The sequence below is a fragment of the Opisthocomus hoazin genome, chromosome 10, assembly GCF_030867145.1.
Source record: "Opisthocomus hoazin isolate bOpiHoa1 chromosome 10, bOpiHoa1.hap1, whole genome shotgun sequence".
Taxonomy (NCBI): domain Eukaryota; kingdom Metazoa; phylum Chordata; class Aves; order Opisthocomiformes; family Opisthocomidae; genus Opisthocomus; species Opisthocomus hoazin.
Genome location: NC_134423.1, coordinates 21,880,315 through 21,907,114, shown reverse-complemented (window position 1 = coordinate 21,907,114; position 26,800 = coordinate 21,880,315). Strand labels below are relative to the sequence as shown.

At 41.7% G+C, this 26,800-nt stretch overlaps 1 protein-coding gene across 3 annotated transcripts; it reads right to left on the bottom strand.

The window, feature by feature from the left end:
* Nucleotides 1-142: 142 nt before the first annotated feature.
* Nucleotides 143-21,452, bottom strand: TM6SF1 (transmembrane 6 superfamily member 1). 3 transcript variants are annotated; one of them, XM_075431859.1, is made up of 10 exons: nucleotides 21,274-21,451; nucleotides 19,100-19,203; nucleotides 17,614-17,711; nucleotides 16,530-16,633; nucleotides 15,581-15,663; nucleotides 14,121-14,242; nucleotides 9,248-9,352; nucleotides 7,161-7,253; nucleotides 6,034-6,153; nucleotides 143-518 (listed from the first exon to the last, which is right to left on the bottom strand). In XM_075431859.1, exons 1-10 carry the CDS (start codon nucleotides 21,366-21,368, stop codon nucleotides 327-329), a joined length of 1,116 nt encoding a protein of 371 aa, XP_075287974.1. In that variant the 5' UTR covers nucleotides 21,369-21,451; the 3' UTR covers nucleotides 143-326. The 3 variants fall into 3 exon arrangements, with proteins under 3 accessions (XP_075287974.1, XP_075287975.1, XP_075287976.1); XM_075431860.1 differs by lacking the exon at nucleotides 7,161-7,253 and having other exon boundaries at nucleotides 21,274-21,452; XM_075431861.1 differs by lacking the exons at nucleotides 7,161-7,253; nucleotides 9,248-9,352 and having other exon boundaries at nucleotides 21,274-21,452.
* Between the last annotated feature and the right edge of the window lie 5,348 nt (nucleotides 21,453-26,800).

Here is a 26,800-nt window from a genome sequence, read left to right as displayed (position 1 = left end):
TGCAGCGTGTGGAGGCTAAACACTGACATCATGATTATTATTTAACGTCATGCAGTATTTCTATAACTAAGCAGCATACTTAAAAATAGCCACGTGAACTAGCAACTCCACTGCAGCGCAAAGTCAAACTGTTGAGAAGTGGTACTGAAGGCAGTCATCTTTATTTTCCCTTTTTGAGTAGGATAAACAAAACAGACCGTGCAACTTTACACAATTGTCCAATTTTACACATCTTACACGCTTCATTTGGGTTCCATTTGAGCAGTTCCGTTACACCCCAACCCAATTATACACATAGCCAAAAAGAGGAGCTGAGAACAGTTGTGCTATTCTGTTTTTTCTTCTTGTTTTGTTTTCATAAAAAACTCTGGCTTGTTGACACACCTGTAAGCCAGCAGCTGGGGAAGAATCCCGTACATTATGTTCAATACCAGAAAAAACTGTTTTGCTTCTTCAGGGACTCTGTAGATGTAAGGAGTTCGAGCATGAAGAGAAGCACCAATATGGGAAAATTGAGCCTGTGGTGTGTATATAACGTATATATTAAAAAAAGGTAAAGTTGATGTATATTTTGGAAAGACAGCACAATCTGCATGCAAGTGTGCCTCTCCAGCAACATTTTCCAAGCCAGCCCTTTTATTCCAGAATTATCCATCATACTTTTGCACAGTGGTATAAAAATACAGTCTAAACTAAGGTCATTAATATCTTGGCATAAGAAGCGTAAGAGGAACTGTCACTGCCGCGGTGGGAGGTTTATTTTATGCACACGGTGGCACTGATCTTTACATCAGGTATAGGATTTCGCCCTTGGCCTATAGGTGATTTTTCACACACCAGGGTCCACGGTGGCTCCGCAGGCCATGGCCGCTGAAGGGTGCGTCACCGCGGAGATGGGCACTGTGCAGGGCTCACCCCCACCGACCCGCAGCGCTGGGCTCGGCACCGAGGGGCAGCGGGCAGATGCTCCCTCGGAGTAAAGCCAGGAATCACCTCCTGGAAGCTATATTAGTTTGGGGCTTAAACCCAGTCTTCCAGATTCTGATCCCAGCACTCCTGATGATCCCAGAAAACGCCTGCAAGATTTGGCTTTTGGGATGGGGGTGGTTCTGAAGTGTAGGTTAAGCTTACAGTGAAGGTTATATGCAAAGACAAGGTTGCTGGGCTGAAACATATTTTTAGCATAAACAAACATTTAAAGATAGAAGCATCAGGATAGTCGCTGTCTTTTGTCTCCATCTGTTACCTGCTATTTCAAGCCACAGCTCATTCACATTAACTATTGTGTGTCCGATTTTTTTATTATTATTTAGTTGGTTAGCAGTGGAGGAGATCTGAGAAGATAAAGATCAATCTGATCTTAAGCAAAGCAGGAGAAAGGGACACCAGGATTCTAGTAACACAGAGCAGTACACTGGCCAAACCACATCCTTCAGCAGGTGTTATTTTGGACTCACAAAGAACACAGTTCTGTTCGCCGTGAGCGAAGTAGAAAGTGAAATACAGTGCAGGTGTTTTAACACACACCCCCTAGCAAAAGGTTAGGCTGAGACCATACATCAAAACAGAAAAGGAAATGGGTTTTCAGGTGATTTTAACCACCTCCACTGAACAGGGAGAGCTGATCTAGCGAACCTGAGTCAGGAAACGGAGTAATCAAAGAAATCAAATACAAACACACTTCAGCGGAGTGCCACTTAGCATGTTTCTGTAAATAGCTATTACAGAGTAAACAGATGTTCAGGAGCCTGCTATCAGCAGCCTTTTTCTATCAGCCTCCTAATGCAGTCTGTCTCCTGCAGCCTGTTTGTTCTCACCTGGCTCAGGCAGGAACTGTCTTTGGCACCAGGGTGGTCTCGCTCAGAGCCCTGCTACCTCCCCTCTCCTCGGGAGCCATTGCAGCCCGGGCAGCCAGAGCACTGGTGCTCAGCAGCAAAGGCCTCTGCCACGAGGCAGCCGCTTCCTGAGAAGACAGCCAGCCAGCCAGCCACCATCAGGCCTCAGGTAGGAGGTTTGGGGCTGGCTAATGGTTACCTAGACACTAACAGCCTCCTGGTAGTATCTTAGAACCTCTACTAGGGTAAAAAAAGATGCTAAGCTGCATATTTCTCTATGGAGGATTGCAAGGCCTGCCTGTCTCCAAGAATGGCCAGTAAATTCATAGTAAGCCTTGTCAGGAAGTGCTGTAAGGGGCTGCTTCCGAGACCCAGAATTCCCACAGCCTCCTAGATGCCTTTGAAGATCTAAGCCTTACTTGTGGTCTTGTCTCTTACAAGAGTTGTGTCACATTAGTGAGCTTTGAGTATTACAAAAAGAAAAAGCAGAAGCATTTTGTGGTATTTGTAGCCTGTGAAGATTTTTACTAGCTAATGATGCACCATATAATGAAGTTATTACTAGACTTGTTCTTCAATGTAACACATTGCTTTTTCCTTTCATTACCAAGGAGGATATTCAGGTCTGTTGAAGTTGCTTTTTTTTAATTTTAATTTGATTTGCCTCTGTGGAAATTGTGTTATGTCTTTAGTCTCATGTGTTTCCTTTCCATGACTCGACTCTGCTTCTGCTTTCCCTCCTTGGGGCAGGGGGTGTGTCTTAAAAGCGGATCTCTCGCTCACCAGTAGCCCAGTCCTGTTCTTCTTGCAAGTACCAGGCAGACTTGCACTAAATCCACAGTTTGAAGCAGTCAGGCAAGAGCTGTTGGTTACTGCAGACCTCTGTGCTTGTTGTGCAACAGGTGGGCATTGTGGTATGCAAGAGTCTGTTGTGTTACCTTGCTGTGACCAGGTCCTCTCAGTGAGTAAGCCTTTCCTTGGTGCTTTCTGTTACTGAAGCCTCTCTAGTGGAGAAATTTGAGGATCGAACCCTTAAACCTTGTCTGAGAAATTGCCCAAGTGAGATGCTGCAGGTAAACTTCTAAGGTGGCCTTACCCACCTAACACACAGCCTTTGCTAACCTCCAGGCCTCGGCCAGTCTGCTGATCAGGCTGTCCCACAGCAACTGGAAGCTGCCTGGTGCTGGACGTGGCTCTGCTCAACTTGACAACTGCAACTTGTGCACGCCTGCTACTCACTAGGCTTCTTGGCTGTATGAAATAATTTGGATTTTTTTTTTTACAGTATTTTTTGCCTGTAGCCTAATCATAGGTAGTACCTGGAGTATTTCTTACCCTGCAATCAAGAAAGTCCTCCAGCTAGGGACAGAGAAGGGCCTGGAAAAAGGTTAGGAGTCTTTCTTCACTCTGTGCCTTCTCTCTAAAACTGACGAAAATCAGAGATTGTAGCTGATTCTGGAGGGGTTTGGACCAGGTCTTATCAAATAGAGTGGGGACAGAGTAACTGAGAAAAATATGTTCCTTGGGTTTAGGTTCTCTTATAGACAAGAGGCACTGCAGAAACTAGCCACAAGAAACTGCAGGATTAAGGAAAACACTTTGTGGGAGAAACAACAGAGAACAACTTTCTACACCTGAGAGCAGGGAAGGGAAGTGGGCTATGGAGTTGGTGTGACAGAACGGTTTTGGGTAGCAGGGCTACAGCTCTTCGTCTCTTCTCGTGGCTCATGTGCACAGGGAAATGCCAATTTTAGCAAGTTCACAGAGGCTATTCCAACCCTTTTGTGTAATCAAAGCTCCTGGTATTTCAGTTGTGTGACACCTAAAGAACTCTTCCTGAAGCTTCAGAAAATCCAGTACGGGTCACAGCCTGTTTTTGGAGGCTGAGTGTTAGTTACAGAGTAATTCTAGCTGAGAGCTACGTGTAATTCTGAAAACCAGTAAGTATTTCTCTTTGTGTGTGAAAGGCTAGGCACTTTTAGAGGTTCTTAGTTTAGATGCCTCACATGGTATTTTGAGACTTTTTTGATTATCAAAATAAAAATAAGTAAAATCTCCACATTCCTCATCTGTAGGAGCAGTGTTCATTCACAGGGGCAATGCCCACTGTTTCCATCATTAGGTATTTACCTTTTTTAGACCTTTGTGCATAATAGAAAGAAAAATGTGTTTCAGTAACTACATATGTTTTAACTATCAATTACAGTGTTTTAACTTGAGAAAACAGTAGACCAGCCTGGAAATGTGTTTTGTGCCTCAAAATGACCAAACCCAAAAACAAGAGAAGCGAGCCTTCAATTCATTGTCACACATTTTTTCAACCCAGGTTGCTCACAGTTCACCAAGTCAAATCAATTAAATCATGTTCAGTTGTAGGATGACTGAAGTTCATTCTGCAGTGCATTACAGTAAAAACTACGAAAAAAAAACAACGCCCAAACTTAGAAATGCTTTTTTGAATCAGGATAAAATATGGGGAGTGTGCAGCAACATACAGTTCTCTTGGTTTTTGTCAGCCCATGGTTTTTGCTTGTGCCTAGGACAAGCTTTAAAGAGTAAAATAAGGAGTTTTGAGTGTTAGCTTTGGGTTACCAGTAGCTTTTCTTCTCCTTGTCTAATGTGTAAATCGGCATTATCCTGATGCCAAACCACAAGAGTCAACAGAGGGGTTTTACACTCAGCAACAAAATGTTGCATGTATTAATCATACAACTGAAAGATACAAAGTGCCATTAAAAAAAAAAAGTGTCTGTTATGGGAAATATTTAAAAGTAAAAAAAAAAAAAAAAACAACACCTCCAATGTAAACAAACCAATAAACAAAAATCGCTTCCAGTCTGGGAGGCTGAGGGCTGAGCTTTTTGGTAAATTTGCAAGATTGTGATAGTCAGCACATTCTGACTTCTGCTTTACTTCTTGTGCTAAATAATCTTTGAAGGAGTGGTTTCTTTCCTGACTGTCTGGGGAATTCATGAAACCTGCGTGATCTGTCAGTAGAGAGAGGTTCCCGACACTGGCTTGCCTACTTTAGCTAGCTTGTGCTTTTTTTGATTAGATTTGGGCCAAACTCAGTTCTATGATATTTATGATACCTTTTTGAGCATTTAAACCTCCTCACTATTATGTTTGCCAGATTCTGTTTTGATATAATTTGGTGATTGAAGATTCTCTATAAACTGGTGTGTTTAAAACAAATTAAAAAAAGGAAAACATATTCTCTGTGATAGTTGCTCACAAGTAGAAAATAAACTGTCACTCCCCCATCCTTAGTGGGCAGTTAAACTGGACTGTAGTTTGTATCCATGATTATTATCTAAGGCCTGGGAAACAAGTGTTGGTCTGTGTTTGTCTAATAGTGGTACCTGAATTACACTTATTTCCTTGTCCCTATGCTCTCATTATTGCTGCAGGAATATGTGCGTGTATTCTGCATTGTCTGGGTGCTCAGAGCACACTGCATTTCTGGTGTACGGTACAAATCAACTGCCACCATCTCAACTGCTAAATGGCCATCTGTATGTCAGGAGAAGTCATTTACTAGCTCCTTTTCACGTTTTTTGGTTTGGTCAGTGTTCTCATAACCATCAGTGCCATCTAGAAATTAACTACAGTTGTTTATTTAGGGGAATCAGAACAGAATGGGTTAAAGTATGATCATTGGTCTGCCTTTAGCAACATGAGCATGTCTGAGTGTTACTGTGGTTTGTGGCCCAGGACGTTCCCAGTGTTGTATCAACATCAACTGATATTGTTCATTTTGTGTGACTAGTAGATACTTTTTTCCATTTATCTTTTTCAGGCTACCTAGTTGGCCATAACATATTATGGAAACAATGTATTTTACTGTTTTGTTGTGTTTTGGGTTGTTTTACATAGTTGACTGTTAAAGCTTTAATACAGGCTTCCTTTGTGGTCTCAGCTACAGAGTGCGTGGTGCTTAATAAGGTTTAAATGAGCCCAATAAAAAGATTCTGCAGAAGGAGGGAAGTCTACTAAAGCAAGAATGCAGTCATTAAAGACACATAATAGGTTTGATTCTCCACTTCCTTAAATTAGTTTTTTACAGATATAAAAGGTGATCTGAGTTACAATGGCATAAAACCCACATGGGAAGATTGAGCCCCAGGCCCCTTATTTATTCTATAGTTCTCTACTTATTAACTTGTAATTCAAGAGTGAACATTTTACAAAGAAATACCTGAGCTAGTCCTCCAGCATGTATAAGGGTTAAATCAGGCATCCAGGAACAACCAGGCACCAGGAGGCCATACAGAGCAATCACAGAGTATGGCACAGAGTAGAACATGTATGCCAGCATCTGCATTTTAAACAGAAATATTAGTTGCTTTGCAGGGTGAGGGAGATGCATTTAAAAATGAGCCAACTGCTAATTGAGGAGTTGAGAATATTCAAAACTACACTCCTTGCAGCAATGATTCCCAGGCCTTTTTGCAGCTATAACTTATTTGAGAAAAGAGTTTCACACCTGGATGCTGTTGGCTGGATCCAGCTACCCTAAGCCTCCACTAATATTGACAGCTGGTGTTTCTTTGGCCTATACAAATCCTCTTCATCCCAGAACATGTTTTCCTACCCCTTGCCCTCTTACCACCATGCCAGTAAGTGAGGCTTGACCTAACTCGGTGCCCAACACAACACGGGTGTCCATTTTGCAAGCTCTGTTGAACTTTCAGCTGGGAGGTGTGAGATACACCACGCCACCCCTTTTCTAGAAGGAAGAGGTCCAGCAGAGATACTTCATTTCTGCTCATGGCCTCACTTGTGAATCCTCTTGCTGCTTCAGGCCTTGCCCCACACAGCAGCCAGGGTTGCAAAAGAACAGACACCTTGCCAATACTACAAAACTAAAGCACAACATTGCCTCCTCTGCAATGCTTGGGTAAACAGGGTTTGTAAACTGTCATGTTTCAAGGAGTGTGTCACTGGTGACAGAAGTGTAACATGAGCTTAAGGAATCCAGTCCTACTACACCCCTTTTTGCTCCATTATTCCAGACTCAAAGTCTACTTTGCCCTTCTAAGGAAGGGGAATGATCATAAAAAGCATGCAGATCTGTTTCATGGACTATGTTAAAAGAAGCCCAAGTAATTAGGACATGTAACTCTAGGTAACTGATTTGAATCTAAGTATCACAAGAGTCAGTACCCTGTAATGGCTGTAGTAGAAAATATGAAATACCATTTAACTTGCCGTGAACAAATACTTCCCTTGCTGATCTTGTCATCTGTGAAACCCATGGCTTCATCTTTGTGCCAGTTAACAAATCACCACTTAACACTCTATGCTCCACAGTCAATGCTTTACCTGAAGCTTAGGATAGGCAGCAGGATCTTTTAGATAAGGCTCGTGAAGTTGAATATATAGCCGGCAGAGTTCAGCAGGGCAATCCAGAGCAATCTAAGAAGAATTTTTAAAACTTCCCGTGAACAAAGATTTGCTCTAAAATGAGCTAACTTGATACCTGTTATCAGCCCTAAAGAGCCACTAGCGGTCTGCAGCACTGCTACCCTGGAGGCTTGCCCAAAATTGATTGCAAAGGTGATCCATTCGATCACCAATTAAAGAGCTGAAATGCAGCCTCCTCTCAGCTCCTGCTCAGAGGGTTTGCAAGGAAATGCTGACAGCCTGCTTTAAAGATTTTGGCTGGATGAGAATTCAGTCAGCTGGGTATGCTGTAGTAAAAGTGTAATTGCTATTGATTTGCTCTGATAAACAGACTTTGATCCCAGCAAATGAACTTTCCAATGGAAAATTGCTCAAATAGTGGAAACTTCAGGTTAAGCACCCAATTGTAGGATAGCAAGCTGTGGATGTAGTCCCAGAAAAGAGTTGCATTGTAGGAAGGTAGCAGTGGAGAGCACTGCAGAGACAGGTGTTACTTAAAATAATAATTTTAAAGAGAGAGTAGGAAAGCAGAGATTATTGGATTTTTGCATCCCTATAGAAAGAACAAAGTTCCTAATAAACATGAAGAGAGACCCAGCTGTAAAAGCAGTTCCTTTTCATAGCAGCCCTTAAAACTACTACAAAAAATACTATTCTGAGTTAGCAATATGTGTCAACAGCTGTCACTAAGTGTTTTATGGCAAGGCATTGTTAATGCCTAAGTTGCAGGAGTGAACAGCTCAGTTTTGCACAACTTCATTTCACATGTATTTGCTGTGTGACTTCGAGGGGGGAATGAAAAGATTTACGAACAGTGGCTGTTCCTCCCTGTTCTTTTCTAACATGGGCATCCAAGCAGCCGGTCTGAGTGGACTATAATGAATTACGTTTTACTAGCTTTTTCACAAAATCATGGTTACTGCAGCTTACACAGAGATGCTCAGCTGATCTGTGTGTATAAGTAAAGGCCAGTCAGCAGTGCCTGTTTGGTAAACGAAATACATAAGGAAATGACCACACTCTCAAAATCAACAAAAGTGAAACTGCAGGTAAAGCAGCTGATTAACCTGCATCAGTGGTGCTCTGAAGTAGAATGACTGATAAGAAATAAAGCAGTCTGTGACACGGCAGAAAAAAAATATTTTTGAGGCAAGTTTTCAGAGAGACAGCAGAAGATGACAGCGTAATGTGAGCAGCAGAACTACAAAAGGACAATCTGCGCTAGGTAAATAAAATGTTGCTTGGGTACTTATCATCACCTCTTACTTGAATTATTCCAGACAGGATCAGGTCTACAAATCAAGCAGGCGGCTGTCTAAGACACCTGAACATTTGAGCTCTGTTTACTGAATGACATACAACTTCCCTTCTGCTTAAGACAGAAAATGCTTTAGAGCTGACAAAGGAAGTAGATTTACCTACTACTGGATTTATCTACTTCAACTGTTTTCAGTACTGATTCATTCCCCTAAAAACTTTCATTCAATCAACTATGCTTAAAAAGCAAACATTTTTTTAAACAATCAGCTTGTGGTAAATAGAAACAATGTGTTGTTCAGGTAACATCAACAAATCGCTTTTTCAGGTAGAAATGTTCTATCTCATGCAGTGTAAATTAACTTGGTTTCCTATTTAATTTTAACTATGCATCTCTGTTTAGAACGTGATTTAATTTAGTTGGTTTGCCTCCATGTTCTTGGCCATAAATGTAACACCAGACCAATGAAAAAATTTTTAGGTCGTGTTGATCTGCACTTGGGATGCTATTTACTCTTGTGGTGGTGCACCTACTTGCTTTTGAAAAACATACTTCACACGGGACAAAACGGAGAAGCAAAGCACCACTAATTATCATAAATAATCAAATTGTCCTTTATATACCTAAGGCCTGTTCCAACCCTGAAAGTCACAGGTTGTACATACTTTTTCACACAGACACAATGATTTCAAATGTAAAGGTTTGACTGAAAATTAGAGGCCAGAACATTAAAATATGTTCAACTTACCATGCCCCTAAATATGCAAAACCCCATTGCTAGAATAAGGTACGCAGCTAATATTAAATCTATTGGTCGTCTTAAGAGTCCTTTCTTCTGGACTTCCTGAACCACCTGCAACACAGAACGTGTTTAAGTGCATCCTGGTTCCACGTGACATGTATCTAAATCCAGATCAGTCACTACAAGAAGGGTCAAACAATGAGACATTATGATAGAAGCATAAGAAGTTCTCACTTAATTACCCCGTTTATCCACTGATTTCAGAGACAGAAAGTTTTCCACATCTAAAAAGGTGACTTCAGACTTTATAGGATGCAGTGAGCAAAATTAATCTGAATAAACGCTAGAAATGGATGGATCCAACTAAAGCCATTCCGATACAGATTAGTTTACTTTCAAAGCAACCTCAATCAAATGAATACTGCTCTAACTCCAAAATGACATAAGGCTTTAAAGCAGCATAACTAGCTTCTTCAAAGTTGTGCCTTTTTTTAATTGGAATGAATTAATTTTCCTGAATGTCCCTAGGTAGAAAAACTTTGGGAACGTAGGTTTGTCTCAAACATTTGAAGTTGTATCTAATACACTTTGTAAAAGGATTGTTTGGAGGGACAGCAAAATGAGGGTCTATCTCATTACTGGTGGTGAATGCTGGTTTTCAGCAGCCTGTGACACTATTGAAATTAATGGAGTATCGCTGGCATAAAATAAAAGCTGAAGCACTTTCTGAGCATCTGGATCTGATTGGTTCTGTGCCTCCTTTCCTCGGCCTCAGAACAGGAAGCAGCACCACATGGGCAGATGCGAGGGGTTCGTGCTCTTTGGTGGCAAAGGCCACATAGATATCTAATGTGGAAGGTGGCTCGGAGGAACCAAAGTCATCTCTTTGCCTACACAGTAAAACTGACAAGACCCATGGAAATAATCTGAGGTAGACTTTTCAGCACTTTTGTCACAGACCAATTTATAAGCACATCAGAGTATCTTTCTGTAGTTTAGAGGAAAAACTTCCCCATTTGTATGTGTTACTCATTTCCCCTTCCTTTTTATTAGCCATGTGTTGGCACGCAGACAGCAAAAGAAAAATCTGATTTCCTTCCCGTTATACACTTGTGGAATTGTCTCCAAAGCACAAAACAATAATTAGGATGTAGAGGCACAGTTAAAAGCACTCAGGATCAAGATACTCACAATAAAGTTATTGAAACAGGACAACCGATCTTACAAGCACAATTCCTGAGTAAGAACTGCAAGATCTGAATTGTAGTTTAACAAAAACAAGGCTATTTTAAATACATAGGCCATCCCTGTCAGAAAACTACTTCTATTTTTCTTTCAAAGGATCTTTTTCAGAAAAAAAAGTGACACCCTTGTTCATTTTTCAAACACAAATAACAGATCTATCTTGGCAGTACGGTGTCACTTCACATTATTTAAAGTACTCGTGTAGGAATGTTTATAATACTACCTGCAAAGAGTATCTACATTCTAATATTTACTCCTATGAAAGACAAAGGCCTCCCATGGCTGCTGAGTTGCAAGTCATTTTCAGTGTAGACTACCTAAGGATAATGGAAAGTCATTTTGCCTTACCCTTCTTTTACACAGCAAAGTCACATCAGTAGATGCTAAAATGAATTATGCATCAAGTACACTGACCGACTAGAGATGACCTGCCACAGGTTTCCCACTTATTAGAAACAACATTGGACTCTGCACAGATCTCGCCAACCCTGCTGTTTCTTTTGTCTAGCAAGGAAGTATGTAGGCACACTTTGCAGGATCTCTCACTTCCAGGAAAAAGCTACTTTCCACAGCTTCCAAGAGGTTTCTTATATGATCAGTTTTAAGGAATTGGGATAATCTAGTTTGCTGTCCATAGAATTCAGTCCCTTCAGAATTCATGCGCAGATCTGAATTTCTGTGTATTAATTCTGTTAATGAATTTTAAATTACAATGAACTTTTCTGAGCTGGTACACTTGTATATGAACCTGCTGGGCTTTGTAAATACTGCAGCACAGCTTGGTTTGATTCTAGATGAGGGCATAACTCCATTCGTCTCTCATGCACCTGCCTCTGTTAGAAAACACCCCAAACTTGATTACCTCTTCTCTGTCCCCACAGTGATTTATTTTTTTTTTTTAGCTAACTGGTTTTTAATAGCATTATAGCAATAAATACCCTGGCCAACAGAATATACCTTGCTTCCGCTGCTTTCATGTATTTTTCTATATACTTGCACTGTCATGTTTAAAAGCATTATTGCATTTTCTTCCTAAATCTGTTAATACCAACTCTGAATAATGATATCTAAAAAAAGTTCAATCTTACAGCTAATTGCAAATGATCTCTTGCAAGAGAACTAAATATTTTCAGGGCTCACAATAATTAGCTAACTGATTAGTAGCTTTACGCACAATTATTTCCTGGAAAGAACACTTAATTTAGGACTGAGAGAGTTGTATACAAAAATAAGGAAAATTTGTGAGTAGTCATATTAAGATTTACAGGCATTTTAAGGTATACAGTTATTGAACCCAGGTATTTATGCTCAGATATGGAGCATAAATTAGCTGTGAAGATAAAATACAACTTCTAAAAAAGAAATTACTTAGGAAGGGTAGGAGGCCTCAGTGAAAGGAATCAAGGCTTTTTCTATGACCTTCTGAGCAAGGAAGTTTAGGTTTACAGGAAAGGATTCAGTAAGAAGTGCAATGTTAAATTTTCAAATCACCAGCTTTTTATGCACTCTCTTTTTGAAATAAAAATTTTAAAACAAAGTTTGTCTGGAATATATACCGAAGTAAAATATCAAACCTAGGTAAGTGGTTTAGCTCCTGATAAACATAGGAGACACAGCTCTTTTTCAGCAAATAAGCAGTCCATCACGTATAACAGCAATTTCTGTGGTGTCCGCAGTACTAGGAAAATAAACTGAAACCTTCATCCATCCTCCATGCAAAGGATTTCTCACTAATATAATGGCAAAAATCGCCATCACTACCTTGAACTACACTTAACTTCTCTACTCTGATGACTCTAAAGAATGTGTTTCTGGTCACAATTACTGATGCCTTTATGTAAATCAGCTCAAATTGCTTTGGGATGGGACATGTGGGACATTCTAGTGGCTAGAAAGCTACATGGCGGAAAAGGATCTTGGGGTGCTGGCTGACAGCCGGCTGAACGTGAGCCAGCAGTGTGCCCAGGTGGCCAAAAAGGCCAATGGCATCCTGGCTTGTATCAGGAATGGTGTGGCCAGCAGGAGTAGGGAGGTGATCGTGCCCCTGTACTCGGCACTGGTGATGCTGCACCTCGAGTACTGTGTGCAGTTTCAGGCCCCTCACTACAAGAAGGACATTGAGGTGCTGGAGCGTGTCCAGAGAAGGGCAACGAGGCTGGTGAGGGGTCTAGAGAGCAAGCCTTATGAGGAGCAGCTGAAGGAACTGGGCAGGCAGGTGTTGGTCTCTTCTCCCAAGTAACTAGCAATAGGACGAGAGGGAACGGCCTCAAGTTATGTCAGGGGAGGTTTAGATTGGATATTAGGAAAAATTTATTTACTGAAAGAGTGGTCAGGCATTGGAACAGGCTGCCCAGGGCAGCCTGATGTACCGTCCCTGGAACTGTTCAAAAAACGTGTAGAGGTGGCACTTCAGGACATGGTTTAGCAGGCATGGTGGTGTTGGGGTGATGGTTGGACGTGATGATCTTAGAGGTCTTTTCCAACTTATGATTCTATGTGGCTTCCTGTAAACCTATGCAGAAGGGTAGAAGAGGGTTTGGCACCTGAAGTCCTGCCCAGCTTGCCTTTCATGGGTATTTGCCCTAAAAATGGTGATTCTGTAGCGGTTCTTCAAACTTCAGGAGATATGACCATCTGTCTACACCTCTATTTCCTACTGAAGAGTCGTGGATGGATGGCTGAATGTTTTTTTTTTCATACATGTCTGGGAAAATCTGTCAGTGCATCATATAATAATAATATAAATATAATAACTGCTGTTAATCTACGCCAGAGGCTTCACCCCATGCACACTGACTGCCTGTTAGCTATGGAATAGGAACTGCCTGCTTCATCTATGTCTATGTTTTCAGTTATGGAATAAACCTGACTGAGACTTAAGAGCTCTTGTGATGCAAAAATATTAATTGATTATATTACTTACAACTGATATGGTGTGCTGTGGCAATAAACTGGCTTGCTTATAGCAACAAAAAGTTAAAGATCTGTTCTGTGCTTTGTACTGCAGGGATTTTTTTTTACAAAACAGTCCATTTTTTGATTGCTCAGTTAATGTTACTATAGCCCAACTACTAAATTCAAAGGCAAAGGTCTAAGGAGTTTTAAGTAAACATTTTTTTACAGATTTTTTTTAAGAAGTAAAAAGTGTGTACATAATTTTCATATCAATTAATGTACAATGTCTTACCTGTAAAATCTAATATTGCAGAATGCACATATGAAACATTACTAAATTACATGAAATCTGTAAGTCATCTGCAGAAGAATACTTTCCTGCAGAGCTTCTCTAAGGATTTTGTGGTGCTTTATGAAGCTGGTATATGTCAATATTTTCATCAGCTTAGAAACTGAAACAGTCAGAAACTGAATAGATAGAGGGTAGTAACACGATTACACTGAGAAATTAGTTCTTTAAACATAATATTATTTTGCTTTTTCTTTATCCCACCATAATGAAATGGTCCTGTAGTATAGATATTTTTACAGTGTCTACACAGCGTGACAGCAATTGTCCTAACAGTGAACAGTTACAGTACGTTCCATGCTCACTGAAGGACCTATACAACTCACTAGAAACAGCAAGCATGTTTCAGTTGTCCTAGCAGTAGCCAATAGTTACATACAATAATATTACCTTGACTGGAGTGTCGTGAGTCACCGAAGGCTGGTTATAAATTCGGAACCCAGCCCATATGGGAAGGCAAATATATGGTACACTTAAGAAAAATGCAGGACACACTTTTGTTCCATATTTGCCTGTTAAAAAATAATTATAAGATGTATGAGTATTTGTAAGCTGTGTTGCAGAAGAGATAAAAAAATATCCTACCTAATACCAAACCTGAAGCAGCTATGGTAATGTAAACATACAACATTAGAAATCGCTGTTAAAGCAACACACAAATCTTGTTGAAAGTCACGTGCTCAATAGTGGTGGAGTCACAGGTGACAGAGAGCCTATCAGACAGGAAGCCGTTTCGGAAATCAGAGGGTTTCTGAGGGGACAGCAAACCACCTCTGTCACTCTGCAGTAGGTAATCCTATCGGATGGGACAGCTTTGAAATCTCTTAATGGAACCTGCTTCAAATAGACACATCATTCTCTAAAAACTGGAAAAAAGGAATGCATCGGCTTTTTAGGATCTGATATTGCATTTGTTTTCCAAAGTCCTGATTTCTCTGTGCTGATATTCGAGGACAAAATAGAGAGCGCTATCCTCAGCCCAGGTAAATCAGGAAAAACGGTCTGTTACACTGGCTACTCTCCCAGAAAGGAAAGCAGAAGGCATGCTCTTGAGAACAAGTTTCTTGGCCTTCCTTAGAGGAAAGAGGAAGAGATATTGTCGACTTAAATCTGCTGACTGTTTTCTGTGATGCATGTCTATCTACAGAAGAGGGAACTGGACTGGCCCCAGGCTGCGCCATGAATATTCCTCCTCTGTCATAAAGAGCAGGTCCATAGCGAGCTTTTCTAAAGCTGTCTACAGCATTTGGACCCATGAACATTTTTCTCAGTTGAACACCTGTCAACTTTGCATCAATTTAATCTTTGCTAAAAAGGAAATATTTAACTGAGGGAGGGCACTCTTCAAGGACCGCCTGTCAGTAATAATGATGTAAAATTTATTACAATTCTCAACCTCTAGCAGCACAGGTATGCACTGATTTTTGTTAGTAATGTAGGAATGCTAAATTCATTTTGAAAATAGAATACTTCCAGATTTCACTTTTAAAGGTGATTTGGATGCCTCTTGTAAGCTGCTGGAAAGTCAGACTATTATGTAAATTGTAAATTTTATGTCTCATTGCTTAAATTAAACCTAGTTTGGACGAAAGCCTTATGGGTATAACAAAATACCCATATTTTTTCCTTGACAACAATGTAAATTGAAAGGGGTTTTTTCCTGGTCTCTATCTTCCCCTCCTCATATTTAAATTTTGAAGTATCTTGCATCTCTTTACTGACACTCCTAAAATTCCTCTTTTGTATTATTACAGAAAGGAACTAATGCTGCAGTAAAATACAGATAGCCTAATGGTGAATTTCGAAAACGTTTCACGGGAAAAAGTTAGTCATATAAATTATGTCCTTACCCACAATGTTTCCAGGCATAAAGACAATGATGCTCATGGTAATGGAACCTAGCCAGTAAAGGCCAATGGTTCTATAGCTTTGTCTGTTTAAAAAAAGAAAACAAGACATCATTATTGCACCATCCCTAAAAGTCCACTACCCCAAATCACCCTCCAATATTATACTGATTGCCATGGTTGTATCTTAGTAAGTAAAGGTTTTAAAATCTGTACCACAAGTCAACAGTGGACTCTTGCCTCTGAGAGGGGGAGATGGAGAGATCCTACATTCATGTGTGAGAAGGTTATCACATGAACAATACGAGATTTGTGCAGACTCAGTTATTTGCTGTTATGTTTCACTCATCTGAAGGCTGACTGCATGATTTTGTACATCAGGTTGTACAAAATTATAAAATAATTAATAATTAATTTCATTCTGGTAATGCTTCTATTACCAGCGGACATGTTAGCCTCTGGAATTTAAGTACTTATTTTCTCAAACTCTTTATTCAACAGCAAGAAACATAACCTAGACATAACTATTTTCTCTTAAACTACATGATACTCTCTAACATGGATGAGAGATCACTGTCATGCTAAGCAATACACTATTCCTATCATAAATGTTATGTGAAAAAAAAATTTTCACACATGGTTTTAATGTGCATCATCTTTAGGCTTTTCTTTTAACAAACACAAAGCATTCAGAGGGGCTATGCTCTCTGCTGCAGAATGAAGAAGACAGACTACAACTCAATGCATTTGCTGGGCTTATTCAGCAGAGAGAAAGGGTAACCTGATGAGGGTACAATTCCTAAAAATAATGAAATTTTAATAGCGTTGCGTTGGCCTAAGACATGAAACAGTCCTCAAATAAAAAGCTAAATACTGCATAGAAAAGAAAGCCCTTTGTAGGTTATATGAGAATGCAAGCAAAGTAAACTGTGCACAAATCAAAATGACTTACTCCCATGCAATAGCTGCCACCATCAACAGATACATCAGATAATGAACGGAGCCATCCCAATAGCAGATCACATGGCCATATGCAGTGTTTAGATGTGGTTCACCCTAGGGAACATTTATTTTAAAGATACAGTGATTAGAGGAAGAATAACAAATAATCAATTAATAAAGAACAGCGGGAAACAATTTCTGAAAAGTAACTGATGTTCGTTGAATCCAGAGGTACATTTTTTGACTGACAATACGCATTCCCAAGCACAAACCTGATTTAGGTAGGATCAGGTATAATTAAATCAGTTCTATAGTTGCAAAATAGGGTGCTAGATGGAAGGGAAACCTCCTACGTATCACTGTCAGCATTGGTCTGCTACGTTATGGAAACATTATTTTTCCATATTTTAGTGATACAAGCTACAAAATAAAGATGCATTTAATGTGAAACAAATAAAGATATATTTAGCAACCTAGAGATCTACAACAGTATTGAATGTACTGATGACAATGCATAACCTTGTAAGGAGCACCTCATTTCACACTGAAGTTCATGGAATCTTTTCAACGACTTCGGTGACTTTCGTATCAAGCTCTTACTGAGCTATTTTTGGTGGATGTTGATATCCAGCAGCCAACAGATTCTGCTGACTAGGTATCTGGCATCATCATTTTTTAACTCGACTTTAACTCCTTTTAGTAAAGGAATTTTAGCAAAAATAAAGGAGCAATTTTGTTTCCTTCTTGGTAACACATTTATGTGCTGCAGTACTCATCCCCTCCAGAGTGCTGAGTATCTACGGCTTTCTGCAAACGTGTAGTCTACTCAAGTCCCACAGAAGTTAATACAGAACAGTATTACTCAAGCTAAGTGCAATAACATTGGAGCTTGGAAGGTGTGCTATTTTTCTGAAATGACTCAGTGATTTCAAGTCAGTGAAGGTTTTGTCCATAACAGTAATGAAACAGGTCAATGATCAAATTCAAGATGACCTTTCTGAATGTGTAAGTGGCTATTTTTCTGTGACAAATACTATACCGAGTTCTTTCTAGTAAAGATTTTATTTACATTTGTAAGCCAAACAATTGTTTACCTCTCTCAGGTAATGAGTCATGAATCCATCAATAATTCCATCCTGTTCCAGTCCAATTATTAGATTCACCACACTGGTAAAGGCAAATACAGCATAAACTATAATAAGATAAAGGGAAAAAAATAACAAATTAATAAAGATTTGGAATCACGCAGTTGCTTTACAGTCTGATAAATTCAGTCAGGCAGAGATCTATTGAACTAGATGCATCTACTTTGAGGTCACGGATATTTAACATACAATATGACTTTCTAACATAGCTTAGTATTTTTTAATTAGTGGTTAGTCAACAAAGTTCTTAGGAAGCTTTTCTTAGGAATGTGAAATTCTGTAGAGCTGTAGGCACAGCCTCCATGGAAAGTCAGTGTCTGCAGAAAGGACTATGTAGCCTTTCAAAAAGGTTGGTCACACAAAATATACAACCCTGACTGTAGTCATCTCTTGGAAAGGAGAAAGGACAACAAAAAGGAGGTGGAGAGGAAAATGTGACTTGGCATTTTTGGAGGTGAACAAGGCAAAGTGCATTAGCTACAGGAGACCTATCTGGCAAGTTGGTGAGTTGCTCCTTTGAGACAGGAAATGTATTTGCAGTAGGTTTATGTTATCTGTTTCCTTTGACTCCAGTGTGAACTGAGGGTTCCCGGCCTCACACAGAACACTGGCGACAGACACCTATGAGTTGCAACGAGGAGGAAGGCAGAGGGCAAATACAGGCGGTTTGTACACTGCTTTGCCTATGGGCCTGTCTTGCAAAATTTGAAGAAACAGCAGTGTTTTTCCTTCTAAATTTTTACTATAAGGTAATCTAGGTCTAAGGTTTCCTTTTAAAAGGTTATCAATATCTCTATTATGTCAAAGTATCAATATAGAAATCATAGAATGCTTTGGGTTGGAAGGGACCTTTAGAGGTCATCTAGCCCAACCCCCCAGTGTCTGCCTGAGTCTGCAGATAGCCTGAGCCAGGAGCTGGGGTGGTTTGAACTTTCTTATATATCACCAAGGTGAGTTAACACAGAAGCCTAATAAAAATGGGAGGGCTAAGGAATTCGATCGTAGGAAGAACCAAGCCATGGAGGCCACTGATCCAAAAGATCTAAAAATCCCAAATGAGTCCACTCAGAATGAGATAAAGATGAGAAGTCCACTGTGGTGCCTAAGTCCTGCTACAAGGAGGATCTTAACAGAGCAGGTATGACAGTATTTCAAACAGTTTCACAGCCCAACTGGAGTGTTATTCTTATTCTTTTCAAATAGGGGATTGACTTGTCCCTAAGCTGGATCTCCTATTTGAGAAGAATAAAAAATTTCAAAAGAAGCATTATTTCTCCTCCTTTTTCCCCAGTCTTTCTTTCTTGGCTCCTTAGCACCTCACCAGACTGGGTTCTGAAGCCATGCCTTAAATATTCAATCTGAAATAACCGTCGTATGTTATCATGTCTACAAATTAACACTTTCTGAATGTAGCTTCACTGTTACCAAGACATACCATAGAACAGCGGGTCTTTTGGTGGTTTTCTTTTGACAAGAACACGAGCCAACAGAGCAATAAAAACCAGAACCAGGAATCCAACTGCAACAATTGCCCAGGAACTGTAATAGTATTAAAAAGATAAAGAATTTAAAAGAAAGACAGAATTTCTTCAGCTTTTCTTACCAGCTATCCTCAAATGCAAATACTCTTAAAGTAACTTTTAATACTTCAAAAGGCTGTTTTGAAAGTCCATCGCATAGTCTATCACATTATTCATTTTATAGTTTTGCAGCATTTATGTGCCTGTCTTTTCACATGATCATCTAAAAAAAGAAAATACGAAAATAGCTAGATAAACAACATATCCAGGAGTCTAGATTTGTCTGACTAAAATCAGTTTTCATACTGGTATCTGCAAAAATAAACAAAAATGATGGAAAACTTAAAGGCCAACAAGAGGTGAACGTCACAAACAGAGATTTCAAGGCCAAAAAGGATCGTTACAGACATTTAGTCTAACCTCAGCAATAAATTATCTACTCAGGAAATTATGTATTTGCAAATACAACACATCAGTCCCATGGACTAGCAGTAGCAGTGTGGAGTGCCTGTGATGGCTCTAGGTTTAATTTCCAGTTATGGAAGTGCTACTAAAGGTCTCCCTGGCCCTATAAGGCAGGATCGCTTGGGGGATTCAGCAATCAGCACAGGTGGGCTCGGCAGAAAAGAACTCTTCTCTGAAGATGGGGGCTCTAATGATAGCGCACGTAAAGTGGTGGTGGAAGAAAGCACAAAAATCCTCGGCACAAACCAAATTTGTTTCCTTCCCCAAGAAAACATGAGTTAAGAAAATCAGTTTGCAATTGGTTTACATTTCTTAGTGCACAAATTTTATTTAGCTCTTTTTGAGACAGACTCTCCTTCTCAGTCTTCAGTTCTACGCTTGTGCACGCAGGAAAAAAATGGAGGGGAAAGTTAGGTAAAGTCCAGAAGCATAAGCTAAAAATATTTGGCACATGATTTTATACATGGTGTCACTCCGTGTGTCAAGAAAATAACTTGTGTACAAACAAATAACACTGACCGACAATTTCAGCCTTAGTGAAACTTGACTTAAAGTTATTGCAAAAAAAATTGGAAGATCAACTATTTCAGAATATATACACGCATACTTTCCGAGTCAGGATAAGCAGTACTAGCTTGTTGATTTATTTTACTGTTTGACTCTTCTGCTAGCCTGTGTTCCCAGTGACGAATTTCCTCATACCATTACAGCTGTTAGTATTGCAGTGACTTTTGTGGTCTATCAATGTGAAATAAATATTGGCAATGAACCAAGCAAGTCAGCTTGTGTTATTCAGCATTTCTCTAGCAGCGATAAACAAAAAAAATGAGTTATCGGCGGGCAGAAGGAGGAAAATGAAGAAGGAACACGTGTAGCAAAGCCTTAAAAACATGCAGCAGGTACTTGTGCAGTAAAGCTGCAGAACGCCCCGGGCTGTGCGATCACGAAAGACTACGAGGACCTTGAAGTACACCGTTTTTTCCACGAGGAAGACCCTTTTTTCCTAGATCTGCGGCGTATGCTGGGATCCTGTTTCTCGGCAGAGCGAGGGCACACGCACGTTTTCGATCAAATCCCGCACGTCCCGCCGTGCACGGGAGCGTTCCCAGCCCGGGCAGTTCTTCCACTCGTTTTTAAATAGAAATGGATTTTGTTTGTGGATGCCACGACCGGAGCGGGGGTGGGGAGGAGGCCGCGGAGCCGCGGGTTCGAGGCCCGGCGATACCCTCCGCGCCGGGCTGTCCCTTCGGCGCGACCGGGCAGCCCCGGGGCGAGCAGCGTGCGGGAGCGGCGGTAACGCCGGGACGCCCTTCGGGTGATGCGGGACCGGCAGTTCCGAGGGTCCCGGGGCGAGCGGCCAGGCTGGGCTTCCGAGGCAGGAGCCCCGCTCGCGTCTCCCCGGCTGCATCCCGGCGCGGCTCCCGTCAAAAGACGCGGGCAGGACCCGGGGGCGCGTCTCCGTCTCCCGCCCGGCCGCCCGCGGCGAGGCCCGACACGCGCCCTCCGCTCAGCCCCGCGGCCGCAGCCGCCCTCTCCCTGCGCCGCCGCTAAAAATACCCGCCGGGCTTCTCCCTCGCCCCCGCCGCCCTCCCCTCCCCGCAGGGCGGGAGCCGCCCGGCCTCACCTGCCGCCGCCGGCCGCCAGGCAGTTGAAGAGGTAGGTGACGGGGATGGCGGTGAGGGAGAGGACGAAGACGCCGGTGGCGGCCGAGGCGCTCATCCCTGCGGCGGGAGGAGGCGGCGGCCGCCCTCTGCGCCCCGCGGCCGGCGCCGCGCCCGGCCCCAGGCGCCGCCTCGCCTCAGCCCCTCAGGCCCCGCCGAGCGGCCCCCGCCGGCCGCTGCCCGCCGCGCGCCCCATCGCGCCGCGCGCCCCGCGGCGGGAAAGGTTAAATCCGCCTCAGAAACCGGAGCCGCGCGCCGCTCCTCCGCCCGCCCCGGGGCTCGCCCCGCTCCCACTCGGCCCTGCCCCGGCGACAGGGGGGAGCGGCCCGGAGGGCGGCGGGGAGGGGGCTCCGCTGTAAGCGAAGTGCCGCCGCGCCCGCCGAGCCGGGCGTTGATCGCGGCCCGACGCGACCCGATGCGGGGCGGGGCCGTGCTCTGAGCCAGGCGTGGGTCTCTGGCACAGAAACCCGCAAGGGAGAATCGTGTGTCGCTTCTTGTGCCAGAGTGTAGCTGGGTTATTAAGAGCAAGGACATTAGCACTGTAAAAAATGTTTTAATTGTGAACTCACCTTTTCCATTTAAATGCCAAAAAAATAACAAAAATTAGGCACGTTTTAATTTATCCAGCATTCTTTTCTGGCTCCAGACGTTGTTTGTACATGAGTATGAACGCTAAGCACACAGGTGGGGTGAGTCTCGCCTGCGGCACAGACGGGAGTGAAAGCCGCTGTCCCTGGGAGCTTCTGAGCGTTTCGGTCCCGTGCACTGGCAAGAGAGAGCGGTCACCCTGCCGTGCTTGGGGGAAAAACCGCAAATGCGTTGCTGGCATGAGGGGCCAGCTCCTTCTGGTAGCGCTCAGGAGTGTGAACGCTGTTGTAAGCGCACCCACCTGCAACAGTGGGCACAGCTCCGACGGCCTCGTGTTGCAGGGGTGGGAAGGAGGGTGCTGAGGTGGCCGAGGAAGTGGGGCTCCTGTCCGTCGGGAAGAGCCCGAGGAGCTTGGCACACGAGTGCTCCCTGTAAATACCTGAGGAGTTAACACCAGGGAGAGGAAAGAGCTCTTTAATTGGAAGGACAAAGCTGTGAAGAAACTCTCACTGGTTTTGGGGAACAGATTTTTAGCTGTGAGCAGTAGAGGGTCTTCTAAGTCTTTTACAGTAAGAGTAGTGAAAAAAATAAAAGTCCAGTTTTAAGATGTTATTTGATAAGTTTAAGCAATAGACTAATTGATAGGATTGCCTCTGACAGAAAGGAACTTGGTCACCCAGAACATATCTATGTCCGATATAATAAATACAAACAAATTCTTGCATAGTTATTTCAAGTGAGAAAGGTCTAGAATCTGGCCATAGGTATATGAATGGGTTAAACTACGCTCAATCAAACTATCTGGTAAAAACACGATGCAACTCCTAAAAGTAATTTAGTCCACTCAAGTGTCAAAATTGCCATTGGATGAGTCAGGGCTAAATTTACCACCTCCAAATGCCTACCTTTGATGCACAGCTGGTTTACTTCTCAAGCTTCCAAACGTATAGGCTGCTTATTCGTACGCAGCTGCCACAATGCACTCTCAGGAGTCACGGCTCAAGCTTCTCTTCCTAGTTCGTGTGTCTGTGAAGCCACATGCTGTCCGGCAGCCTTCTTCCTTACCACTCTGCCAGCATCTTCCAGCACTGATTGCACCAGGCTGGTTAATCCCGTCCCGTTTCAGCCTCTGAGCAGAAACTGCCAGGGCACGTCATGTGCTAGGCACACAGCAACTCACCTGTACGGGATGCGTTGTTTGTGTCTATTGTGTTGAGGTTTATCAACTTTTGATTAAAAAAAAAGTCATCTGGTAGCAGAAAAGACCTCTGAAGCGGGATGTTTGAAGTGTTGGTTCAAAAGGCCATGTTTTTCCTTTCGTTGTCATCTCTTGCCCCCTGAAAGAAGCACTAGTGAGCCTTCTAGCTCCATCATTCCTCCCCACTTCCTGACAGAGGAGGCTCCCGAGTCCACCCATGATCATGTTGAACACGTGGATTCTGGTGTTCCACACTTTCCATATCAGAAATCTTGATTTCTAGTAGCTACACATCCTTCCAATTCCAACTTTCCTTCTCTGTGCCAAAATATCCTGGCCTTCATTTCAGCCTTTATAAAGAAAATAACATCGCAGGCATTCTTGTTGCCTTTATTTATATAGTTGACACCAATTCTAGAGAAAAAGGGAAAACTTGCTCAGTTAGTGCAGCCCAATGCCACGGATCAACTTCTCCAACAGCAAATAGTTCAAAATTTGGCTTTCAGTGAGAAATTGTCAAACAGCAAACTACCTTACTGATCAAACAACACCCTCAGTTTAAAAGCAGGAGTCCTCAAAAACTAACACATGCATTTCTTGAAAGCGTTGAGTGTTCTTGTGGGGGAGGAAGGGGAAAGAAGAACTTCACCTTCCACTGTACATAACACCTCCCTCTATTCACACGTACTAGAACAGCAGTATGAAAATGAAGGTAGGAATAGGGTGTCTTTAACAATATCATTACTCATCAAAGTGTTACGTGAAAGTGGTGTTGATAAGCTGCTGTCACCACAGTAAGTGTAACTCCTCAGCTTCCTGTCACATACTCAATTATATTAATTTCTTGATGTTGCAAAAGCATTTTTTCTTTCTTTTTCCTGAATTTTGTAAAAGGTAACATCATCATGAGGCACGTGGATCCCATCACTTTTAGAAAATCTATAACTATTTAACTATTTAGCAATATTAGATGTCAGGATAAGATTGAAAAACATGTACATCCTATGTAAACTGCAGTGAAGCTTAGGACAGCAAAATGGAGTAATGAAGACATGAAAATTAAGACTCCTTCCCACGCAGAAATCGTCCGAGGATCATATTTATTGACAACATGAGATTCCTTGAGTTCTGATCTTACGTTTCATCTGAAAGACAGTCCCTTCAGCAGCACGGTGTCAAGCCTGATGATCCTTCACCGTACTGTAACATTCCTGTGTCAGAAGTGACATGATTTCTGTCTAAATGGTAATCTTTAAATAGGTAGCCCAACTCTCTCTCGAATCCCAAGTGTCAGCCTTACGCCACATGGCAGATTCCTCAGGGAATCCTGACCGCAGCAACAAACCAGACCCACTTGCGTGGCCCCTTGGCTGGCAGTACTCAACTCACAAGGAATATGCTTGGGCAGCTGTTTGTCAGCTTCTCGGTTAGACCATTACTGGATCAATAATCAGTATTTATAATGTGGAAGATGTTTCTCTTCAGTTTCTCTACCAAACGGCAGCAGATCAGTCTTGATGTCAGGGCTAAGAAGGCATTTGTAAGTGTGCCAGCAAAAGAATACTTTGGAGGACATAAAAATGCTGATTTATTAACGGCCAGCTTCAAAGTAGGAGACTAACTGGCCATTAGGTCTTTGTGTCTACTTTTCGTCTGGGAAACAGCTCATATCTTTAACAACTGCCTGTTAAATCCTGACAAATTGTACGGCTTAACATTATACTGAGACATAGCTGATTTTATTTTACATCATATAAATGGCATTAATGTATACAAATATAGGTAGGTGAACCTTAAGCAAGCACATGAAGATCAATGCAAGGATTAAGAGGTGCTATTAATAGCTCATGGAAGCATTGCTCATGTGTTCGCATACGGCTGTGCCAAGCAGCAAGCATTCATTGCATTATGATGCCAGCTACAAAATGCCATCCTGGTACAAAACAACTCCTGTCATTCAATTTCTATTGAACTAAGCTGATACATTCTTGAGAGCATAATTCCTCTATTCGCAAGCGAGTGAGAAGTCAGTTGCCAATAGTCCAGATAAAGATAGATTAAAGGGTGAATTAAAAGATGAATTAAAAGCTTCATGTTTGGGACTTCTGTTAATTTGTTGATTTGCTGAGGGAGCAGCTTAGACCACACATAACTGTAACCCTCCAACAGCTTTAAATCCAACCTATTCTATTTCTGAATCTCTTGTCATTTGAGGGCAATAAGACCTAATAAATGATGCTGTATGGTAAATCACAGGCTCCGTGGTGCACGGGAGGCAATATAATGTAGTTCACATGGTATGCACTGAGGGTCAGGACGCCACATGCTAAAGATCTGCTGAGGATCTGGGGGGATTCTCCAGCAGCAATCACAGCACCAAAGAAGCATGCAAAGAGGAATTAGTGATTAGTGGCCATTCCACTTACAAAATTGAGTGTCAGTACCTCAAAAATGGAGCTGCTTTTTGTGCTACCACCCATCTATTCACCAATGAATAATCTTAAAAGGGAAAGGGACGTGTCAGAGTAAAATTAATAGGCATTACAGTAAAAGGGATTATGTCAGTTGTACTATTCGATTTAAACTGTAAATGGCGAGAGTGCGGCTTCTCAGTGAGAATCTTGTTAATCGTGTGGAAATTGAACTGCTAGCTGAACACCCTGCTGGAAACGGAGGAAATGTGTGCTCTGTCTGGAATGCTGCTGTGCCTCAACACGTTTAGCAGGGATTGCAAAGTAAATAGCTTCACAAAATAGTCACTGCTCAATCACAAAGATATGCTGGTAATAAGTAATAAAAGATTTTCCCCTCCTTTGCTTCTCCAGCTATGCAGTAACAGAACATGTTTAATTATTTAAAAAATATGTCAAAGATTTTTCACAGAGCCAGCCATGTCAGTATTTGAAATTGTATGTAAAATAGGTATGTGGTGAGTAGAATCTTCTAAGGCTTATTAATTGGTTTTGTTGGGTAATTACTTCCAGCTAAGGAAGGATATTCCTGCTGCCATGTGTTGTAAATTTGTGCAGAAAGAAAACTGAAAGAGCTACCACCACAACTGGAGTGATTAAAAATTTCCATGTGATGTTTGTATCGGCTGTACACATCTCTAAATCAGGATTCTGAAAATTTTCACTGAACTATTTTGATTAGCAGGAATGTTTATGGCAACAGTGTACTGTAAGCAATGATTACAATATATTAAGAGAAATTAATGTAGAAATTATTACTATTATCACTGAAGATCACATAAGTTTATCAGTATAATTGAGGGCACAAAAGACATAACAACCTTAATACTCCAGGACAACTAACCAGCACAGCTGAAAATGCGCAATAAAGTGCTCGCATATGAGAGTCATTTGTAGAAATGATAGAAATTATTATGACTTTAAAAATTCTGAGAATGTTGCATACTTCTTACAGTCAGTTTTAGATTAGAGTTGAATTTATAACCAAGAAAAAATACCGATTGCTCTTATTTTGGCTTTTTTATCAACATTATATACACACCTTACAAGAACATAAGAAAAAAACAGATTCCCTGCCCTTAGTGTTCCTCAGATCTAAGACTCTGAATTTGTTTTCTGTGCATACATGGATCAGGTGCTCCAAAACCGGCAAGGTTACGTTAGCTGCAGACCCCACATCAAAACAGTGTAGGTTAATGCAAACCAGAGAGAAGAAAACAATAATACTCACAA